The sequence below is a fragment of the Scardinius erythrophthalmus genome, assembly GCF_964197995.2.
Source record: "Scardinius erythrophthalmus genome assembly, chromosome: 6".
In the NCBI taxonomy this organism is placed as follows: Eukaryota; Metazoa; Chordata; class Actinopteri; order Cypriniformes; family Leuciscidae; genus Scardinius; species Scardinius erythrophthalmus.
This window is the reverse complement of record NC_138226.1, coordinates 25,746,654-25,769,100: the sequence shown is the minus strand read 5'-3', so window position 1 is coordinate 25,769,100 and position 22,447 is coordinate 25,746,654. Positions and strand designations below refer to the sequence as shown.

Here is a 22,447-nt window from a genome sequence, read left to right as displayed (position 1 = left end):
GATTAGAAATCTATAGGACTCAACTCAAGTACAATAGAAACTGTTGTCGAGTACAGGCTTTACTAGGCCTAAGCCAAATAATTAAATTGATTTTATTAAAACTTCCGGTTCAACAAGGATAACTGACCTCTGGTGTCTTGACGTGACAGACCCGAAAATCAGGACTGAATGGAAACAAAATGAAGAATATGAGACTCATTTCACTTTCTTCCAACTGAAGTGTGAGCAAACAGTGAGCATGTTCCTTTAAATTAGCCTCATGCTGGATATAGCTCTTTACTGAGAGAAGATTATGAGGCCAATTAGGTAAACAACACTGAACTGCTTCTTTATGCCTGACTTAAGCTCACACTTTTAACCAGTTAGCAAGTCAATGACACTAAAGCTCGCTGATAGCACACGTACATTTCGGAGACATTAATTTGATGTGCGTGTTTTCATCTGCAAGATGTATTATTATTATTATTATTATTATTTTTAAGAGTGTTTGCTCATCTGCAATACGTCTCTAAGACATTTCCTGTCAGATGTTAAATAGACATTCAGAAAACATCTTCAAGATGTTTATGATTTAGAATGTATGTAAAACTGACTTTTTATAGATGTTTAGACTTTTAGATGTTTGCACACAGCAGATACTTTTCATATGAACTGCTCTTTAACAGATATATTGGAGACATATGTGTGCTATCTGGAAATCACAATAAAATATTATGATCCAAATAATATGAATTAATAATACAATCCAATTATTAATTCAAATAATAAATATTATAAATAAATAAAAAATAGATAGGTCTCTCTCTCTCTCGATAATAAAATGAATAATTAAAATAAATAAAATGATAGGAAAAAATTACATCAATGTCTCAAAAAATATAAAAAATACTATTTGCATCTCTCTCTCTCTCTCTCTCTCTCTCTCTCTCTCTCTCTATATATATATATATATATATATATATATATATATATATATATATATATGCCTCATTCATTCTCTCTCTCCACACACACACACACTATAGGCTATGTTACAGTTAAATCTTCAACACGTTGAAGTACAACATCCAGACAATGCAAGTTCAACAGGTGATTTGTAATCACAATTCAGCGCAATGTCTAATTATACCACATTATAAGCAGGTCACACGATGTAAACACATCAGTATGTAAACACATCAGCCACATATTAAATACACAAGAGCCCAGTTAACAAATGACTCAGGATTTGTTAAAGAATAGGAAGTTAAATGGGACTGTCGTTGAAGTCCATCATGTGTAAAAGTAAACAGACCATTCAACTAATTCTGACAGATTTCTATGCTACTATTAAAACCTACTAATTAAAAAATAAATCCTACACATCTTGCTCTTATAATCAACGTAAAGAAAGACGAATTTTACACACATTAGTTTAGAATAAGGCTCAGCACGGAGCACGAGACACGTTATCCAGTACTCTTTGTCCTTATCATGTTCACATATCAATCAAAGCTCAGTCTGCTTGTCATAATGACTGATGGTAGGACCTGCTATAATCGTCGGTGGCATAACTTACTGTTTGTTTTCTTCCCATTCTTCTCTGGCTGTAGTCGTGGTGCAGGAGCTGTTGGTGTGAGAGGAGGAGAAGAGTCTTGGATGTGTCGTCAGGCTGTCTAATCCTGGGTTTAATCCTCACAGACGCGCATCGGCCAAGGAGGGAATTATTGTGGCATAGATCGGTGAGTGGGACACCCTGAGACAACCACACACACACACTGTGACAAAACCTCTTATATACACACATTAGTCACTACAACTGTTACATCATACTCATTTATCCAGCATGTTCAATTAATTCGTACAATAAAACACATAGGCTACACAAAGTGATCGAAACAAATAAGTACACTCTCAGTGTTCATTTTTAAAATGGATTTATTTTTGAAAAGAGATTACATTTTTACATTTTCCTCAACATGTAAAATTGTTAGGATGACATGCCAACAAAATAGGTATAGCCTAATAATAACATGATAAGAAATGCTTAAAGTCGCTGTCTGAGTTTGTCACACCACAGAAAAATGTGTTATTAGCCACCCAGCCAAATTTGAATGATAAAAAAAGCCGCCAAGTAAATAAAAGAAGAGCAGATTCATACATATCTCTAAAATGAGTTAAAATGTCTTTTGGTATATTCTTTAAAACATCAAAAACAAAATCTTTTTCTCCATCCAGTAGTTTTAAACAAGGCTTCTGTTTATAAATAAAGACATATTCTACCACACCACAAAATGTTTACTGGAAAATGCTAAATGATTAATCTAGATATAAAATAAAGTTGGAGAAACTTAGAAACAACCACATGTGACTGTTCTTGTTAGACAAAAATTAATTGCATTTGCATTTCTTCATGTAGCTAACACTTTTTTTAAGTTCTTCTACACCAGTGTAAACAGTTTAAATCGCCAGAATAAACCTATAGATCTCAAGATAGATACCATTTAGATCTAGTGAAACCATTAAAGGGATAGTTCACTTTGAAATTCATTTTTGATGTTTTAGCTTACCTCAAGGGCATCCAAGATGTAGGTGCCTTTGTTTCCGCAGTAGTTTCAATTTTGATATTTTTAAGTCAAACCGTTCTTGTCTGTCAGTCATTTCATGCAGGTCTACGGTCACTGTCTCAAAACACAAGCACAGAGTCCAAATTAAAACAATTCCCCATCGTCCAAATTAAACAATTCCCCATCATAAGTACACATTGATGGCCTAAGACACGAAACGAGCGGTTTGTGTGAGAAAACGAACAGTATTTATATCGTTGTTATCTCTTGAAAACAGCACACGTCCAAATGATCTGACGGCGCGGGCGGGTATACACTAGATGTCGCCTTCGCTACTGCAGTTCATTGGAACGAAACCGTAGCCAAGGCGACATCTAGTGTATATATCTATACCCGCCCGCGCCGTCAGATCATTTGGACGTGTGCTGTTTTCAAGAGGTAAAAACGATATAAATACTGTTCGTTTTCTCACACAAACCGCTCGTTTCGTGTCTTAGGCCATCAATGTGTACTTACGATGGGGAATTGTTTTAATTTGGACTTTGTGCTTGTGTTTTGAGACAGTGACCGTAGACCTGCATGAAATGACTGACAGACAAGAACGGTTTGACTTTGACCTAAAAATATCCAAATTGAAACTACTGCGGAAAAAAAGACACCTACATCTTGGATGCCCTTGAGGTAAGCTAAAACATACCAAAATTTATTTTCAAAGTGAACTATCCCTTTAAGGCCTAAATGTGTGTTTACCGCAATAATCCAAATTATTACTGGTGACCAACAGGATTTTACTCAAGGACTACAGTAAACTACACACAAAAGGCATTTGCTTTTTTGAAATTCAGTTATTTTACATTCGTTATAACGATTAAAAAATTCCCTGCTTTGTTCTAATGTGTGTCATGGATGAACAGGAACAACCCAGCTGGCAGGAACCCATTGTGGTTCCTCTTGAGCATGCTGTATAGCTGTGAACAGATCCATGCATGAATCTTGCAGATCATCGTTCACAATCACGCAGTCAAAGAACTGACGGTACTTGCCCTCCATGGCCCTGCTTGCTTCCTCGATCTCCTCAAAGTCTTTATCCTGAGAAAACCAGGAGGAAAATGTTGCATTACAATCAAAATGCATGAACACACTCTTTTCCTTCTGTACGTAGCAGCTCATCGATCTGTTATCAGAAAGAAATGTACCACAAGAAATCTTACCTGAAAGCATCTCTTAATGTAGCTGTTGGCAAGAAAATGCGGGTCTTTTCTTGTTTGCCTCATGCATTCAGGGGACGGAGGCCGCACATATATGATGTAGGGCATCAGCTTCTTGGTTCTGACTGAATTTATGCACTGGAATAAACAGAGACATGCATGTGCATTACTGTTAGCAACCTTACTAATGACAAAAACATAAGTTTGGTTTTGATAAATAAATGACACTTACATTAGGTTCAAGGTCAATAACACATATTTTCCCATTGTCCAAAACATCTTTGACTGAGTCTAAGCTGGTGCCGTACATGTGTCCATTATCCTCTCCATACTCAAGGAATCTTGACATAGTTAAAAACACACACACACACACACACACACACACACACACACACACACACACACACACACACACACACACACACACACACACACACACACACACACACACACACACACACACACACACACACACACACACACACACACACAAAAAGTTAAATCACAAGACCAGATGAACAATTACATGTGTTTTTTAAAGTATTTAAAACATAAAAGATCCGATTACTTGTTATTAACCACCATGTACGCAAACATTTCCTTGGGCACAAAGTGATATTCACGGCCATTCTTCTCACCCATATTTTGGGGCCGTGTTGTGTCTGGAGAAAAACAAGAGACATGTTGTAACTTCAGACTGTTTTGTTAAATAATGCAAGGTGCTGTAAGCAATTTCAGGCGATCACGTGGCCTCTCTCCAAAACCCAGCCCTCCAAACTATGGCTGAATCCGAAATCGCCCCCTATACCCTCAAATAGGGCTTTATTTGAGGGGACAGCCATTTGTAGTGGTGTCCGAAACCATAGTGGACGTTATTGAGTGCACTTATTCAATCCCACATTGCACTGCAATAACGAGTGTACAACCGATGTAGACGCAACGAATGTCCGAATTCGTGCACTCCTTTTCATTCACTCCTTCAAGTGAGCTTCTAGTGAATGAAGGTTTAGGGGGCAATTTCGGATTCAGCCTATACGTTTAGATTAGCGTACTGCTCTTTGTATTTCTGCAATATATGTTTACTGTGAATACACAGTATGCAAACTTTCTATATGCATGGAATACCCAATGACCTACTATTTTCACCAAAATGAGATGTGGTATACGACATGAAATGCTGTGTGACGAATAAACTTAACTTTTACAGTTTTTACTATTACATCTGCCGAAACTAATTATCAAAAGTGTTTATTACAACATTAAATTTAGATCTATTCCCATTGCATAATAGGTTTCAGCACTGAGCATTGTAATCGATCAGTCAAGTCTGATCTTTGCCATTGCAACTCAATTTTATCATATCCAGCACAGTGCAACACAATGTAAATAAGAGGTCCATTGTGCAGCGTTGACAGCTTCATTGATTGATACAGGAGTTTTGAGTCGATTCATGACCCCTTTAAAATAATGGCAGCCACAGTTTTTATTTTGACATCTCAGTGATATTTGAGGGTAGTAGGGACATTATTTGCATGATATTCCCAAAAACTTGTTTAGAACACCTTTAAGTCATAGATTAAAGGGACCAAATAGGCCACATACGAGATATTGGTCCCTGGTACGTATTAGGGTTGATTTTGATTAGCCTCCTGCGTAATTCATTTACACCAACTCCTGATGGACCTGTGGAAAACATGGAAAAGCATTAAGGCACATGTATAAAACTCCGGCCTTGGAGGGCCACTGTCCTGCAGAGTTTAGCTCCAACCTGCTCCAAAACACCAGCCTGGAAGTTTTCCTGGAAGTAATCCTGAAGACCTTGATTAGCTGGATCAGGTGTGTTTAATTAGGGTTGAAGCTAAACTCAGCAGGGCCGTGGCCCTCCAGGAACTGAGTTTGACACCCCTGCATTAAGGCATTAATGGGTCAAACTCTGATCAATCAATCCCAAATGATAGTTATTGTCAGTTCATCTATAGGTATGACTGTCAAGACGTGTATAACTTAGGGGGTCCTACCAATGAGCACAATGAGACGAGGGGGATCGTCTATGTGGCGCTGGTAGTGGACCACCTCTTCATAGAGGTTGGCTGAAGTGTCATGGCAGATGCCGACTCCGCAGGAATAACACGACGGCTTTCGTCTAAGGTACGATTTCCTCCTCCACACACGCAGACTGTGCCGGAACCCCGCTGATTCAAACAATTCACTTTTCATATATGTGTATGGGTTTATATGATCCAAAATGGAAATTTACCATGTACATTCATTTAGATTTCATACCTATGTATAAGCCCTGCATGTGTTCACCATTCTCACCCTCCTCTGAAACTGGACAAAACATACAGTTGATCAATGAAAAGACAAAAGAGAAGGACTACACGTCATAATAACAAATCAGAGATCATAGAAAGGTGATTTCATCATAAGCACATTTCATTATTTGTCAGTTTTATCAACTACTGCCAATGTCAGTAAATAAATATGTATTATGCATGGTAAATTTCATGGTAGACACAACCCCCTTAAAAGGTAACACTCCACTTTAGACATTCTACTAACTATAAGTAACTTTGCAACTACATATGTCAACTAACAGTCATTAGAGTATCAGTAGACTGTATGCTAAATATCTGCTAACACTTTATCGTGATGGTCCTCCAACAGACATTCTACTGACTATAAGTAACTTTGCAACTACATGTCAACTTAACAACAGTCTACTAAAACTCAAATGAGAGTTAGTTGGCATGTAGTTGCAAATTAATGAGAGTAAGTTGACATGTAGTCTCAGCTGTCAGACGTTTGATGCATAAGGCACACAAAATGGGAAACACTTCAGGAGTTTTAAAGTCGTCATCTGATTGGTTGAGTTCTACAGGAGTTCCAGGATACGCGTGTCGCATTCTTTTATTATGCGACACGAATATATAAATGATTCATAATGTATTAGATGCATGTCGGTTTGTTACCGTAGGCACTTTAAATTTTCACGCCACTAAACATGACACGGAACAAAACGAACTGTGATTGGTTGCTTTACATGTCGGTCAGACGTCCTCTTGGCCAATGAAGTCCAGAGTCCAGACCTTCTGTTGTCAGTCTGAAGGTCTGGCTACGCAAGTCTAGTTGACATGTAGTTGCAAAATTACTTATATATAGTAAGTAGAATGTCTAAAGTGGACCATCAAAACAAAGAGTAGCCATTGTCTTATTTAATGAAATGCTCTTTCCTCAGAAAAGACTTACCTACCGAACTCAAAATCTTCATCTGTAAAAACAAATAAATGAAATGAAAATTGTGCTAAAATTGTTCATACAGCCCATATTTACTATAACAATTGCTATTTATATAAAAAAATCTAACTTTATTTCTTGCGATAACAATTTAGAGTTAACATAGCAATTCTTAGTTATTTCTCAGAATTGCAAGTTTACAATTCAGAGTTTTGTGCTCAGAATTCTGAAATGTAAACGTAATGTAAAAGTCGCAATGAAAGTTTTTATTTTTTATTCCAAGGCAGAAATGGGCTTTCATATATTTCCACACAGCATAATGAGTTAAATAAATTAAGATAATCACCTGTTTCAATGTATTTGATCTCATCTGTTACCTCCTCTTCTCCTTTAAAACAAAGAGAGTTACTCTCAACACACTCACCCAGCACTACACAGTTAATACAAATGTTTACATGTGGTTAACCAATATAATTAACATGAAATCACTACTGGTCCTATTTACAGGGGTTGGGAAAATGAAACTAAAACTAATTTATTAGTGGTTCGTCCTACGTGGCAGGTGGTAGGCCAACATTGCCCTGCATACCATAACTCCTCATACACCACAAAGACTTGCTGTCCTGGTCACAGATGAGTCAGCGAGACACGTACTTACAATTTGTCCTTTTTTGAACTCTGAAATGTCTCCCATTATGTTGTGTGGATTGTAATATTTTATGTACAGCTATTTTATTGCTCTGCTAATTCAACCTTCACACTCTGCTCTTACTAATAGAATGTAAAATCAGTGAAGATTGGCCACCAGGCCGTGCATATATATGCCAGTGTTTAAGTTTCATTGTCCAAACCCTGTACTTCATGCACATCCATTTCTCAATCCAATCAATTTCCAATAAATAGAAACAAGCAACACCCTTGATTTTTTCTTGTTGGATATTCTGTTTCATGCAGAAATCCATCACATATGGAACATGCAAACTGTGTACTCAATAGTGAAGATTTTATCTTTATAGCAATATCAGTGACATACAGTATGCATCATATTTCAAAAGCTTAAAGTATATTAAATATTGAACACATGGTAAACTCTTGACTATAAATTAAAACACACTATAAACATAACACAAAAAAAGACAAAGGGAAAGACAGAAAAAGATACATACCAACATCACCCGCACTCACTTTAGATGTCAAATAAAAGAAAACGACAAAGAATTAGACTTAATAAAGAAAGATTGTGTATTAATAATATGAATGCAACATGGTGGGTAATCATATGAAAAGACCACTATTAGTGCATCATACCATTCTTTCATACTATTTACTTCCTCTGGGGTCAACTTCCTCTGGGGTCAGCTACTGTGCAAAACACTTGTTGTCCTAACATCTGGTGTTTAGAAATAATAGCATCTAATACTTCTTAATTCTCCTTAATTGTTGAGCGTAAGGAGGACAGGACTAGTCAATCGTCATGAAGGAAGGATCATGCCAAGAAAAGCTCACTTTCAAGCTTCTTTACAGTAATTAGATCAGGGTGAAGAGAGGGCAGGGATAAGAGGCTTATGATGCCAACCAACATCTTAAAGAGAGCACAGAAGTTCATACATATATATGTGTGTGTGTGTGTGTGTGTGTGTGCGTGTGTGTGTGTGTGTGTGTGTGTGTGTCTGTTATTTACGTACAGGGTCTGATGCAGGTGTGAGCTTGATAAGGTTGGGACCACCACAACTCCCTTTGCTTACTGCAAAAAAAGGAAATAAAACTTTAATCTTGCTAACATTGATCAATGACATCAATTTGAAAGAACTTTGGCAAAATTCCAAACTGACGATCTGAACTGGTTAGTGGAGGGGATGAGGCCGCAACACAATGAGGCACTGTGGAGTTTTCTGGCCTGCCACCATCGGATGTCCCTCTGGTCTACAATCTCCAGCAAGTCTCCTTTACTGAAGGCCATTCCTGCATCTGGGCAGGGGATCGCAGGGTCCTGCAGAGGACTGTAATCCACCATGGCTCTCACATACAGCTAATGGGAGACAGAGATTATCACTTCATACATTTGTTTTATACTTTTTTAATAAGCCATATTTTTAACACAGAAAGGGAACTCACTATACTGTATATAGTGAGTATTTATTAAATGCATTACAATGCCAGTCAAAAGTTTGGAATAATTAAGATTTTTTTTAAATGTTTTTGGAAAAAACTCTCTTATGCTCATCATCTTTGAATATCTTTTAAAATGTTATTTCTGTGATGGTAAAGCTGAATTTTCAGCATCATTACTCCAGTCTTCAGTGTCTCATTGTCCTCCATAAATCATTCTACTATGTTGATTTGGTGCTCAGTTATTAATAACTGTTCTTATTATTATAAATGTTAAAAACATTTTTGCTGCTTGATATTTTTGTGGAAATAGTTGCATTTTTGGGGGGATTCTTTGATTAATAGAAAGTTCAATGAGCAACATGTATTTGAAATATAAATCTTTTGAAACATTATATATGTTTTTACTGTCACTTTGATGAATTTAATGGATCATTGCTGAATAAAAGTATTAATTTATTTTTAAACTAGATGTACCGCATCGCGGTACAAAATATGACCGCCGCTCAGGCCTGCACTGGCTTTCCACAAAAATAAATGACGTGGAGTAATTTGGCTGTATTGCGTGTTTATGTATATACCTAAAAAAAGTAGTAGTATGTGCATGTCTGTCTGTGTGTGTGTGTGTGTGTGTGTGTGTGTGTGTGTGTGTGTGTGTGTGTGTGTGTGTGTGTGTGTGTGTGTGTGTGTGTGTGTGTGTATGTGTATGTGTATGTGTGTGTCTGTGTGTGTGTGTGTGTGTGTGTGTGTGTGTGTGTGTGTGTCTGTGCGTGTATGTATGTGTGCGCGTGTGTGTTTGTGTGTGTGTGTCTGTGCATGTGGATTTGTATGGGTGTGTGTCTGTGCGTGTGGATGTCAGTGTGTGTGCATGCTTGCATTTGTGTGACAGTATCATCCTAAACCAGCAACCCTTCGCTCAACAGCACCATCTACAGGCCGATGAGTGTACAGTCACTAAATGTGCACATAAATGAATTTATTTTATACCCCCCCATGGATGAAATTCTACGAAACTTAGTAGAGGATACCCCCAGAAGATGTCAAGTTAATCATACACATGAAATATGGTGCAGTTCTGAACATCTCCACTGAAGATAGGGGCGATTAAAGCAGAATAATATTGCATTTTCATTTTTTATGGGAGGGGCGCAAATCACAAATGAGTGATTATGGGCTAGGTTGATGTGGGCCCTTAAGAGCAACATACCATAAAAATTTCTTCATCCTCGGTGCCACGGTTCAGGTAGTTATTTAGGAAAAACTGCATTTTTTTGGGTTTGGGGGGACCCAGCGTGGGGGGGGAGTGGCCCCCGGGGACCAAACGAAATTTTTCCGTAGAAGTGTAGTGGGGCTACATGCCCACAAAATTTCATGTTCCCCGGTGCTTCGGTGTCCCTGGTATCGTTGACGAAAAATTTACGGGGGCCCCAGCGCGGGGGGGGGGAAGTGGCCCCCGGGGACCAAACGAAATTTTTCCGTAAAAGTCTAGTAGACCAACATACCATAAAAATTTCTTCATCCTCGGTGCCACGGTTCAGGTAGTTATTTAGGAAAAACTGCATTTTTTTGGTTTTGGGGGGGCCCAGCGCGGGGGGGGGAGTGGCCCCCGGGGACCAAACGAAATTTTTCCGTAGAAGTCTAGTGGGGCTACATGCCCACCAAATTTCATGTTCCCCGGTGCTTCGGTGTCCCTGGTATCGTTGACGAAAAATTCAGTAAGGTGACGAAAAAAAAAAAAAAAAAAAAAAACCTTTTACAATCCCTTTATGACCGCTTTCGCTAGCTACGCTAAATAAAAATATTTAAAATATATTAAAATAGACAACAGTCATTTTAAATTGTCTTGTCTTTTTGATCAAATAAATGCAGCCTTGGTGAACATAACAGACATCAAAATTGTAATAATTCCAAACTTTTGACTAGTAGTGAATTTAATTTTATATATTTGTTTAATATTATAAATATATTTATTAAAAATAATACTGACATTTTGGGGAGTTAATGTTTTATGCAAATATTTACAGTGCACTTACTGTTGCTCGGCTGTTGATGGGTTGTGGTGAATTAGGGATCACTTTAAAATGAATATTTCTCTGAGATCTCACCTGTGAAAGTGTGGAACACTGCATGAATGGACACGATCATTGTAAGAGTAAGAATGGTTTGAAAGTCTTAGATATTCTGTAATGGGGGAGAGTGGGGAAGGTTATAAGAAACACAAAAGAAGATTTGAGTTTACCAGAATCTGAATGACGTGCTCGGGCTGCAGTCCTTGCACTTTCTGTCCATTCACTTCCACCAGCTTGTCACCAGGATGAAGAAGTCCTAAAAGACAAGTGTGCGCACACGCACACGCACACACACGAGACTATTATTAGAGTCTACTATTAGAGTCTAATACTTTCATACAACATCAAAATGACACGTTTGTTTTAAAGGATTAGTTCACTTCAAAATGAAAATTCTGAAAACTCTTCAAAATATCTTCTTATGTGTTAAGCAGAAGAAAGAAATTTATACAGGTTTGAAACAACTTGAGGGTGAGAAAATGATGCCAGAATTTTAATTTTAAAGTGAACTATTCCTTTAAGTTTGGTTTCACTAATGGCTCAGAAATACACACTTCACCTTTAAAGTAGGCGTGAAAAGAAAATATATATATTTTTCAATTATCTTATTGTAAACAATTCATCCATGCTGTTATGTTTCCATGTGTTTAAATAAAAAAAATTCTGACCTCATAATTCTTAAACAACTTGATGTAAACTATGCTGGACTTCTCATTTAGTCAACATTGGACCAAATCATTTAGTCAACTTAAACTCCGCCTGTTTCTTACAATCGACTGCAAGCTTGCATTCAAATCTGCATCCATCCAATCAACAACCGATGGGTAGAGCCAAGTCCCTGTCTTACATTTTTTATTTTTTGATAATCCATTTCACTCAGATGTATGCCTCAGTAAGGAAGAAATGATCTGACTTGAACCAACTCTTGCTAAGTATGAGCTCAAAGAACAAAAATTGTACGACTACCAAAAGGTTACTCACCACTGCGATCTGCCAGTCCTCCATGTATCACCCTTGCAATAAAGATGTTCCCCGTTTTCTCATCCTTCCTAATAGTTGCCCCCTAAAAATGGAAAAACAGACAAGAATGGTCAACCAGTTTGTTGTCAATGACTGCAGGTGTCACATGGTGATTCACACAGAGGATGTTACAGCTTCACATGAGTGGAGGAAGGCTGTGGGTGCAATGGAGGTCACGTTATGATGAAATATTAGAAAGACGGACACTACAGAAATGAGATTGCAGAATGCAGTCAACTCAATTAGAAACATGCCTGTCTTGACCAAAACTAAAAGTTTGATGGAGGTCAAAAGGAACTTGAGAGTTTCAGAAGTTTAGGGAAAGACACGTGGGATTGATAAATAACCTTCAGATGAAGAATGAAGTGAGAATTAAGTGTTTACTCTGAAGGCAAGGAATCTTGGTACTCTTGAACAATGTTAACAAACACAAATGAATGAATCGTTCAATGGGTCTTGAGTGTAGGTGGGATGAACAAGAGATACAAATGAGAACAAGATCAAGTAATTGCCTGTTCGTTGTGTAGTTCCACTGTAGTGAACAATTTCATCGCCCCATTCAGTAAAATCAAAACCAGCAAATTCAGCAAAGAGCAATGTTAGGAGAGAGAAGTGGGAACATAGTCACTCTTATTTCCTCATCTTTGACTTTTTCTTCTTGCTAGAGAGGCAAAGGATTTTTTCACAGTCATCATTTGGACTGGAGGCGGTCAAATCATTTGATAGGGAAGTCTGTCCGGTTTTACTTCCTGGTGTTACAGACCTGTTTCTGGTCTGGTTTGATGAAGACTTGTACAATGAGTTGCACTGTGGTGCTACATGAGGAACATCCATGCTACAGCTGAGAGACGAGGAGGAAAACGACGATGCGGTTGAGGATGAAGACGACGAGAAGGAGGATGAGACACGGGGAGTGTTGCTGAAAGATTTCTTGGCTGGCAATATCGGCTGGCAGGGCGAGTAGGTGCAGGCTGTTTTTGAGACATGTTGGGGTCTGAAAGCATGTGCCACTTCTGGAGACTTGCTGGTGATAATAAGACCCTGCAGTTTGTCCACCACTTCCACCAACAGACTCAACGCCTGGGCGTTTTCCTCCACGCTGTCCGTCATTCTCTCCGTTACCGCCACCATCTTCTGCCTGAGATCTCGAGCGTCACTAGTACTAGGGTCTATACTGCTGGCAACAGTATGGATGGTGGACCTCAGCTCATCCAGGCTTTGTTGCTTCGTGAACACCGGAGCTGGATGAGAAGAGCGGGTGGTGTCTATGGAGTACTGCCGTTGAAGCAGAGGGCTGGAGGGGGCTGTCTGGGAATGGAGGCCACATCCAGATGGGCAGCATGTGCGGGGGTACACTAGAGATGAGGCGGTACAAGCTGTGCGTGGATGCTGTTGATCTTCAACTAGTCCATCTGTACAGTTCTCTTCAAGTTATGAAGGACAAAACAGGATAGATTAATTTGGTTTCAGAATTAAAAAGAGTAACACAGTGTTTGGCCTCGTCAGGCCATCAGTACATGATGACCCTTACCCATAATCACAGAGTCATAAACGGCCGGAGCGGACAGGTTGAGACCTCCTCCCGAGAGATGGGCAGTTTGGCAGCACAGGTTGCAGCTCCCGGTGGACTGATACCAGGGCAGTAAGTGTGGCTGTCCTGGGGGTACTGAGGACAGCAGACCTGTGGAGGACGACAGGCCACCTGCAGACCCCAGGAGACTTTGTTCCCCTGAGCCGAAACGCCTGGCTAAAGCCAGTTTCTCCACTGTTAGTCGCCTAAGGCTGTTCCAGTAACTGGGTTTTCCCTCTCTGACACTCTTATAAGTGAGAGAACAGGATGGAAGTGTTAACCAACCAACATTAAACCAGGAAAAGCTTGGGGATCTTACAATATAGATCAAATAAAAGTCAAGTAAAACCACATTAAGGTGCCGAACCGAAGCCATTATCTGTATATGTATCTGTATCTGTTACAATGACAAAATGATCTGTATCTTAATTTAGATGGAACCGGATGTAGGCAGGGTTTAAACCTGAAGTTAAAGCTACATTTCTTGTTTAAAGGGCTAAAGGGCTTTATTTTGCAATAACAACCACCTGGATGTACGTACATTATACCAACTATTACGTATCTATCTGCCACAAAAGTGAAAAATTGGATGCGAAATAAAACTCAAAGCTTAAGTGAAGAAAAACAGTTCTTATCAAGCAGATTTGAGCCTAGGTGATCAAACAAGTATAAACAAGATGTACATGGGGTAATGCACAGTTATACTACTTGTTACACTGCTTTTCACCAAATAAATAATTACGTGGTCTAGGGCTTGCATAGACTAGTCGAGTAGTCGATAGATCGACTACTTCAACCACTAGTCGACGCTGTCGGAAACAATCGACTACTCGAGCGTCCATTAACCATAAATGAATTAAAAATGGCGAACGTCACCAACAGACACCACACGTCAGATGTGTGGAAGTATTTCATCAAGGATGACAAAAATATTGTAATTGACCAACTCTGCAAGAGGCCGTTCACATATTGCGTCTAAAAACGTGTGGAAAGCGCGCGCGGCCGTGCCGCTGTCTCCTACAAGCGCTCGCGCTCCCGCTCCCGTGGCGTCTGTCGTTGCTATGCAAACAAACTGCGCTCTCCATGATGACGACGAAGAAGTATCATTCCACAAAGGATTAATTGATTTCTAGCCCTTGCATTAGCTTTACTACTAGATATATTTCTGGAGATGAGAAGAAAAAACCCGCTTGGAAAAACTAGCGCACCATGTTGCTTTCATTATGAGCGCGCGCCTACATTTGAAATGACGACCTTGAGCGCGGAAAAGACGCGATATGTGACGGCCCCTAGAAGCAGACGTCTGAAATGAAAAGCAAGAACGGCCATTTATTTGGCTATAGACTGTTACATGAAAATTTAAAAATGAAATGTCATAATTATAATGTTTTGAGAGTTTACTTATGTAATTGTTGCATTAGGCTATGAATTAATAAATGTTTATTGATAAGATCTAGCTATTTCATGTCTTTTCATTTACAGTAGCATAAACGACGAGTAGTCGAGTAACTCGAGTATTGTTTTGATAAGAAATCGACTAGCAGAAATCAGTAGTCGTGCAACCCCTAACGTGGTCATGGAATATTGATTTGAGTTGAAATACATAATCCATTACAGTACACTAAACAATCATTCTGGCAACAGGACGGACATTACAACAATTTTACAGTACTATTAAACGTAAAATATGTAATTATTTTCGCCGCTAGGGGTCGCTAACCTCTTACAATAACAAAGGCGTAGTTTGATGACGCAGCATTTGCTAAGAATTATGGATCTTGTCGTCAACGTCAAGCCGACCGATCTAATAATGTTTATGGATGACTGAATACATTGATGCTTTTATCATGACTGTGATATGAAGCAGTTCGGGATTGCTAAGAGACAGCTATCAGCTCCACACGCGACGCGAGTCCCGCGGATATAAAAGGAATAAGGACATTTCATTCTACCAAACTACACGCAGAATTACAACTCACAGGCCAGTTTATTAGACAAATTAAACTTGTGAGGTAACGCAGCGCTGTTTCACTTGGTCTAACATTACACTATCACACTAAACTGCATTTGACTGTTTAAATGTATGTGTTAGTTTGTCTGTATGAGACTAGCAGTAAGCTAGACCAACATTAGAATAACATACAGATCATATTATAACATTTTATCATTGTTGAACTATATAACATTGATTAGTTTTATGTAAATGTGCTCACCTGTTTAATAAAGTACATGTAGGAGCGGTCGAAGTCTCGGACGTGGAGCTCTCGTTTATATACTGTCTATGGGAGCTCTCGGCATCTCGAAAACACCGCGCTGATATAGATTCTCGTTTTAGTTCTCCTTTTTTATCCAAAGTCTGCTTGCCATGGTCCATAATGTTTGACCGAATCAACAACAGCGTGCAAATAGACATTGCGAACTACATTGTCCACGTCTGTCGCCTTGGTTACTATCAGACGGCTCTGGTTCATAGCTCTGGTTACCATGGCAGTACAAGCGGAAACCAGGGACAACGCGGATATGACGGCATTGGCGGCGACAAAACGGAAATAAAGAAACGGGACGTTTCTCGAATTAAATTACAAATTTCTCCTGGTTTGAAAGTTGTTGGAAACAGTCGGGATAATGTAAGTACACAACTAAAAAAAATATATAACATAGATATAGTGATTTTTGCTATTTTTAAAGCAAAAAAGTTACATATTGTGCCTTTAATACTGAAGTCCTCTTGATTTCATTCATAATGTCCACACTTTAGTCATATTGGTTTTATAGACTCACCATAGCATATTAATCTTAAATATGGTAGTTAAAAGCATTGCTCTATCCTTGTGCTTGTTGGACAATCAGTTGAACAAATATTTTTTTTCCTTTTATTTGCTAAAATTCATTATTCAAGTCATTATTCATGCATTTAAAAGGATAGTTCACCTAAAAATGAACCAGACAGTTGACGGCACCCATTGAGTTCCATAGCTTTTTTCCCAACTATGGAAGTCAATGGGTGCCGTCAACTATCAGGTTACCTACATTCTTTAAAATAACTTGTGTTCAACAGAAGAAAGAAACTCATACAGGTCTGGAACAACTTGAGGGTGAGTAAGTAATGACAACATTTTCATTTTTGAGTGAACTATCCCTTTAAGAACAAAGTAATTGATTTCAGCCACATCTCCAAAGAACACCTTTCTCCCACGCTTAATTTTAAAGTGTCCTTGTTGCAGTGTAAATATACATCTATTCTAAAGGCCAATTGACACTGCACCGACAGACGCAGACAACTACCAGATTATAGTATGTCACTTCTCAGACATCCCACGACACGACAAGCACCGATTTAACATGCTCAAAAACTCTGAAAAGCTCTAAAAGACGCCAATAGATAAAAAAAGGGGTAACACAGTGATCCAACAAAACCCGTCTGTCAGTGCAGTGTGAATTTGCCTTAAGTACTGAATAATATTTATAGACAACATGTACTTACTATAGTGTTAGGATTAGGGTTTGGTTTAGGGTTGGTTGCATGTAATTTTTTAAAGATTACTGTTATTACTATAGTGAGTACATGTAACGTAACAAGGACACTGTAAAATAAAGTGCTGACTCTTTTCCTTTCACTACACTGCACTGTAAAATAAGCAGAATTCATCATAAGAATGAACACAGTGAAGTCCAAAATCAAGGGTAGGACTGGTAGGATTTGTATGTATGTACTAAAATAAGACTCAAACATCTGAGTTCATTAGGTTTCAAAAGCCCATTATTACGTAACAATACAGTACAACAATACAATACTTAGACTATACCATAAATGAGGCAAAATACATTTAATGCCACATACACTTTACATGATACTGCATTATAGTACGACGAGGGACATTTAAGTGGGATTACAGCTAAGCTGTTCGCTAACATATCTGAAATTGCATTGCTATTTATGATCTGATCCTCACCAGAGGCTGTTTGTTCTTCACAAGGCAAACAATCCTCATGGGCTCCTCATTGTCAGGCAGTTTGTCAGGAAGGGGTGGCAACACTGGACCATAGTCCCTCTGAGCCACAGAATCATGGGCAGAGAGCAAAGCCTGGGGAGAAATGCATAATAAATGGTCAAAAAGAGTGGCCTAACAATAATACATGTACCATATTTGCAATGAATGCAACCTGAATAAGACTCTAACCTGCATATGAGGGTATTTCAGCAACATATAAAGTTCCTGTGCCTCAGAGGAGGGAGCAGCCAGTCCTCGCACACTGGCCATAATCTGTGGGACAGGAGAATAGATGATGATAGGATTACTTCACCCGGAAATTAAAATACTTTCATCATTTACTCACCCTCATCTATGGCCTTAGAAGACTTTTAATATACTATAGTGCTCAAATAATCATCGTCTTAACCTCACAAATGGCTCTAGATGTCTTTTAATATTCTGTAGTGCTCAATCATCATATACTCACCCTCATGTAAGGCTTTAGAAGACATATACTGTAGCATTCAAATCAATGGTTTCACAGTAAATTCTAGAAGGTTTTATATGACATGGAAGGATCATAGATTTTCAATATCCCTCTAAAGCCAAGTCAGTAATAAAAGGCAGACACTGACCTCCTGAGATAGTCTTGAGGAGTAAGGCATGTATGGTCTTGGGGCATCTTGACTGTGCAGCACCAGACACTCATATACCTATGGGAGTAAAAACAAATCTTTCACATGCAAAACAGCTGCAAACTCTATAGATACAGCATTTCAGAGTCCAATGATCTGCCTGGTATAATGTCTAATAACTGTTTATTGGGGAAATCTAGTGTAAAGCTGTTTGAATGAGCATCTTACCCTGAGAAGAGAATAGAGCCAGGGAGCACGGAGGAGACTGTACAGAAGATCAGCACCATTAATATCTCTGTCTATGGACAGTCTCACTTCCTCTACCACTTCTGCCAAGATCTGAGCCAGACCTTCATCTGAGAAAGAAAACAAGACTTAACTAAGAATGAAAAATGTATATAGAATGTGAAGTGGCTTTCAAAGGTCTGAAATTTTGCATGAATTTCAAAATTCTGTTGTATTTGATTTGCTGCTATAATTTGTGCATGCAGATACACTCTTTTAATCTAGTTAAGAGTGATGTTGAGCCAACCAAGGCGCACCATTGTCCTCATGTCCAGGGTGAGTCATTGGCTCCTCCTCCAATGTTTCCCGCATGACAAGCTTCTCTGTTCATCAGATCAGTGCGGCCCTATGAAACAAATCAATGTCTAGAATACAAAAGTATACAGTAATCCGCATTTCTGTATAAGAATGATAACTCATGAATTATGAGTGCAAAACTGGCAGAACCATCACACTTAGTTAGCTGCAATGTTTTAAAGAAGCAAAAAGATAAACATTTTAGGTTATAGCTTTGACCTATCATTTTAATCACTTATTCATAACACCTTTAAGTGCCCCTTAAACATAGTTTAAAACATAGTTACCATATAAACTTTATTCTGGAGATATGAACAATTATGGTCAGTCAGTCAGTGTCATTTGTTACAAAAGTTATCTACAACAATAGAATTAAAACATCTCAAATTGAAGTCATCTAGAAAATTAAGTGTTTACTTAATTCATTTAAAGAATGACATTTCACATTGATTGTGATCTCTGAACTGGAGTGACTCGGTATTACGAAAGCAGGTCAAGAGGCCGTCATGTGAAGATTAGAGTATGATGCCACACTTACCTTCTTACACTCCTCTCACGGTCTTCCTCCAAATCACACTGTCACTTCCACATCCCACGTTGAGACCAGGAGGCAATGGAGCATCTTGTCAGTTGAGCTTTATATCAAGGTGATCTTCTGCTTCTGGCCTGCCAACATGCATGTGATTTTACTATAAAATGTCTCTGGAAACTCAGATTGTAATCCTTTTCTATCTCACTTAATCCTGCGAGGGGCCGGCCTCTCTCGGTGAGCACTTCAATAGGACCGCCTGCCACTCAAAGCTTCTTATCTCCGCCTGCTTTTAGAGCTCGATAGACACACTCACACATACACAATACGGCCCAACCAACTTTACAACTAAAATGGAAAATAAGACATGAAAAACATCACATAAATCCAAGACTTAACTCAGCCGGTGACACAGATTTTCTCCTGACATTACCGTTACATAATAGACAAAGATAGACACATTTGACAATGCCAGGGACTTAAAAATGGCAATTAAATAAATAGCAAATAGATAGTGGAAAAACAAAACAAATCATATTTAATGAAGAAATGTGCATTTTTTAACAGTAAAAAATGTCAGAGCTAAAAAGCCAGGACATCACATTGCTAATGGTCACAGGAACTACAAGGTACATTAACCAATGATAAATGCAATGATAATGGTCTTAAATTAAAATGTATCAATTTTTGAAAAGTAATCAATTTATAACTATATAAGCTAGGTGACAGAGAGGAAAACCACAACATAAGTTTCATCTCTCAATTATGCAACATTTATTAAAGTAGTCCGTCAGATAATTGTTAAAAAATATGAATGCATTTTTTTTCATATGAACTCAATTCAAATGCATTGAACAAACTCATTTTCAAGGTGACAGTAATAATTAGATCAACAATGACAGTGCAAGTAATTCATCAAAACCAGTAACCTTCTGAAAACAAAACCAGGCTTTCTAAGTATAGCAGTAAAGCTCATGTCGTATTTATGATCTTTATAAGAAATGTTTTATCAACCAGCCTAGTGATGACAATGACCTAACTAGTGACAGACCGAAATATTGGGTAGGGCGATTAATCAGACAAATTTTAGCCAATTTATGATAAACAGCAGCAGCCAACAATTGGTTGGTTTTCAATGAAAAAACATTAATTGTCATTAAAAACCCATTTCAGTTGATCACGACTGTAGATCTCACACTAAGGCTGTGTGACATATCAGCAAAACTTTTTCAGTGCATGTTCAAATGTACTGTACAAAAAATGCATTTAGAGGAAAACACAAACACACACACAGTATTTTCACACAAATGCTTGATCAGTTTGTTCTTTAAAGAAGTTGAAAATGTAAAGCATATTGCTAATATTTTTAAATATTATTCCCTTATTGCATAGTGTAAAAATGCCATGGACTGATAAAATATTACTCAAGACTCCAGTGCATAAGCTCTAAATATATCTAAATAAATTCACTCTGGTACACTTTAAGAGTGTATCAAATTACAACTAAATCAAATTTCATAAAGTGTTTCATGTCAGTGCACTGTTATATGCTGAAATGCAAACCATTTCTTTCAGAATATCAGTTGTTTCAGTTACACAGATTATAATACAGTTAAAATACATCACGACATTATCTGACTTCAATTATGTCTTCACTACTGCAAGCCATCTTTACACGTCAGTGCTTCAATGGCATTGTTCAATCTCTGCTCCAACATCACAACACTTCAAATGTATTTAAAAACACAGCAACCCTGTGTAATGTGCAAAATCACAATAGAATCAGTAACCCAAACAGAAGCTGGTTAATAATAGGGATGCATCTATCGGATTTTATAGGATTGTTTACAAGTTAAAAGTAGCGTCTACATTTTTCAGTAACGTGACTAACTCTGTTTTCAAAGTTAATTCAGTAACAAGCTATTTTTTCCCAAAAACCAATGGCACTGCTTTGCAACCATGTAAGCTAACTTAATCATACATACTCTCCTTGAATGTTCTCTTTCTCTTAAAAAGCAAGTCTGATTCATTTTTAGTGAATTTCCTATGATAGTGAAGTTCCTTCAGATGGATCATTTATATACACTTCCATTAAAAAATTTGGGGTCAGTAAGAAAAAAAAAAAAAAAAATTCATAGTTTTATCCAGCAAGGATGCATTAAAGGAGAACTCCGGTCAATTTTAACATTGAGCTCATTTTTTGTAAATTTGGAGTGCTGTCAATACAGAGAACAACGACAAAAATCGGTGTTGCCTACACCATGTTATCCTCTTTTTAAAATTTGCACCCTGTTGACTTCAATGGGGCAAGTACTAAACCTGCTTTTAGCCTCTTAACATCCTTGATGTGTCATTACAAGTGCCCAGCCATGTGAGTGATTCCTTCAGTGAACACGAGTGAATCTGACTGCAGTAGATGTGAAAGATATTAATAAAAATGATGTTATTTCAGCCAGCGCACATACCTGTATTTTCTTCCTGTTTTCAGTCGAAGTCCATAGAAATCGATTGTCGAGTTCACGCGCGTGATCATAGGTAACTAAACTGTGAACTCGACAATCGATTACTATGGACTTCGGACTGAAATGGACTGAAATAACATCATTTTTATTAATATCTAATCTTTCACATCTACTGCAGTCAGATTCACCCTTGATCACTCTTAAGGAATCACTCACATTAGCTGTGCACTTGTAATGACACATCAAGGATGTTAAGAGGCTAAAAGCAGGTTTAATACTTGCCCCATTGAAGTCAACAGGGTGCAAATTTTAAAAAGAGGATAACACGGTGTAGGCAACACCGATTTTTGTCGTTGTTCTCTGTACTGACAGCACTCCAAATTTACAAAAAAATTAGCTCAATGTTAAAATTGACCGGAGTCCTCCTTTAAAAAGTTCCAAAGTAACACTAAATACATTTATAATGATGCAAAAGATTTGATTTCAAATAAATGCTGTTTTCTTTA

At 38.1% G+C, this 22,447-nt stretch overlaps 1 protein-coding gene across 1 annotated transcript; it reads right to left on the bottom strand.

Annotated features, from left to right (window-relative positions):
• Positions 1-3,446: 3,446 nt before the first annotated feature.
• Positions 3,447-18,965, bottom strand: mpp4a (MAGUK p55 scaffold protein 4a; the record flags this gene model as incomplete). The annotated part of the gene is made up of 18 exons (XM_081367385.1): positions 3,447-3,635; positions 3,758-3,892; positions 3,987-4,095; positions 4,323-4,416; positions 5,357-5,437; positions 5,773-5,946; positions 6,038-6,085; positions 7,008-7,025; positions 8,677-8,735; positions 8,824-9,020; positions 11,134-11,205; positions 11,340-11,425; positions 12,151-12,232; positions 17,713-17,844; positions 17,941-18,024; positions 18,369-18,446; positions 18,597-18,724; positions 18,911-18,965. 18 exons carry the CDS (start codon positions 18,963-18,965, stop codon positions 3,447-3,449), a joined length of 1,821 nt encoding a protein of 606 aa, XP_081223511.1.
• Positions 18,966-22,447: the final 3,482 nt, after the last annotated feature.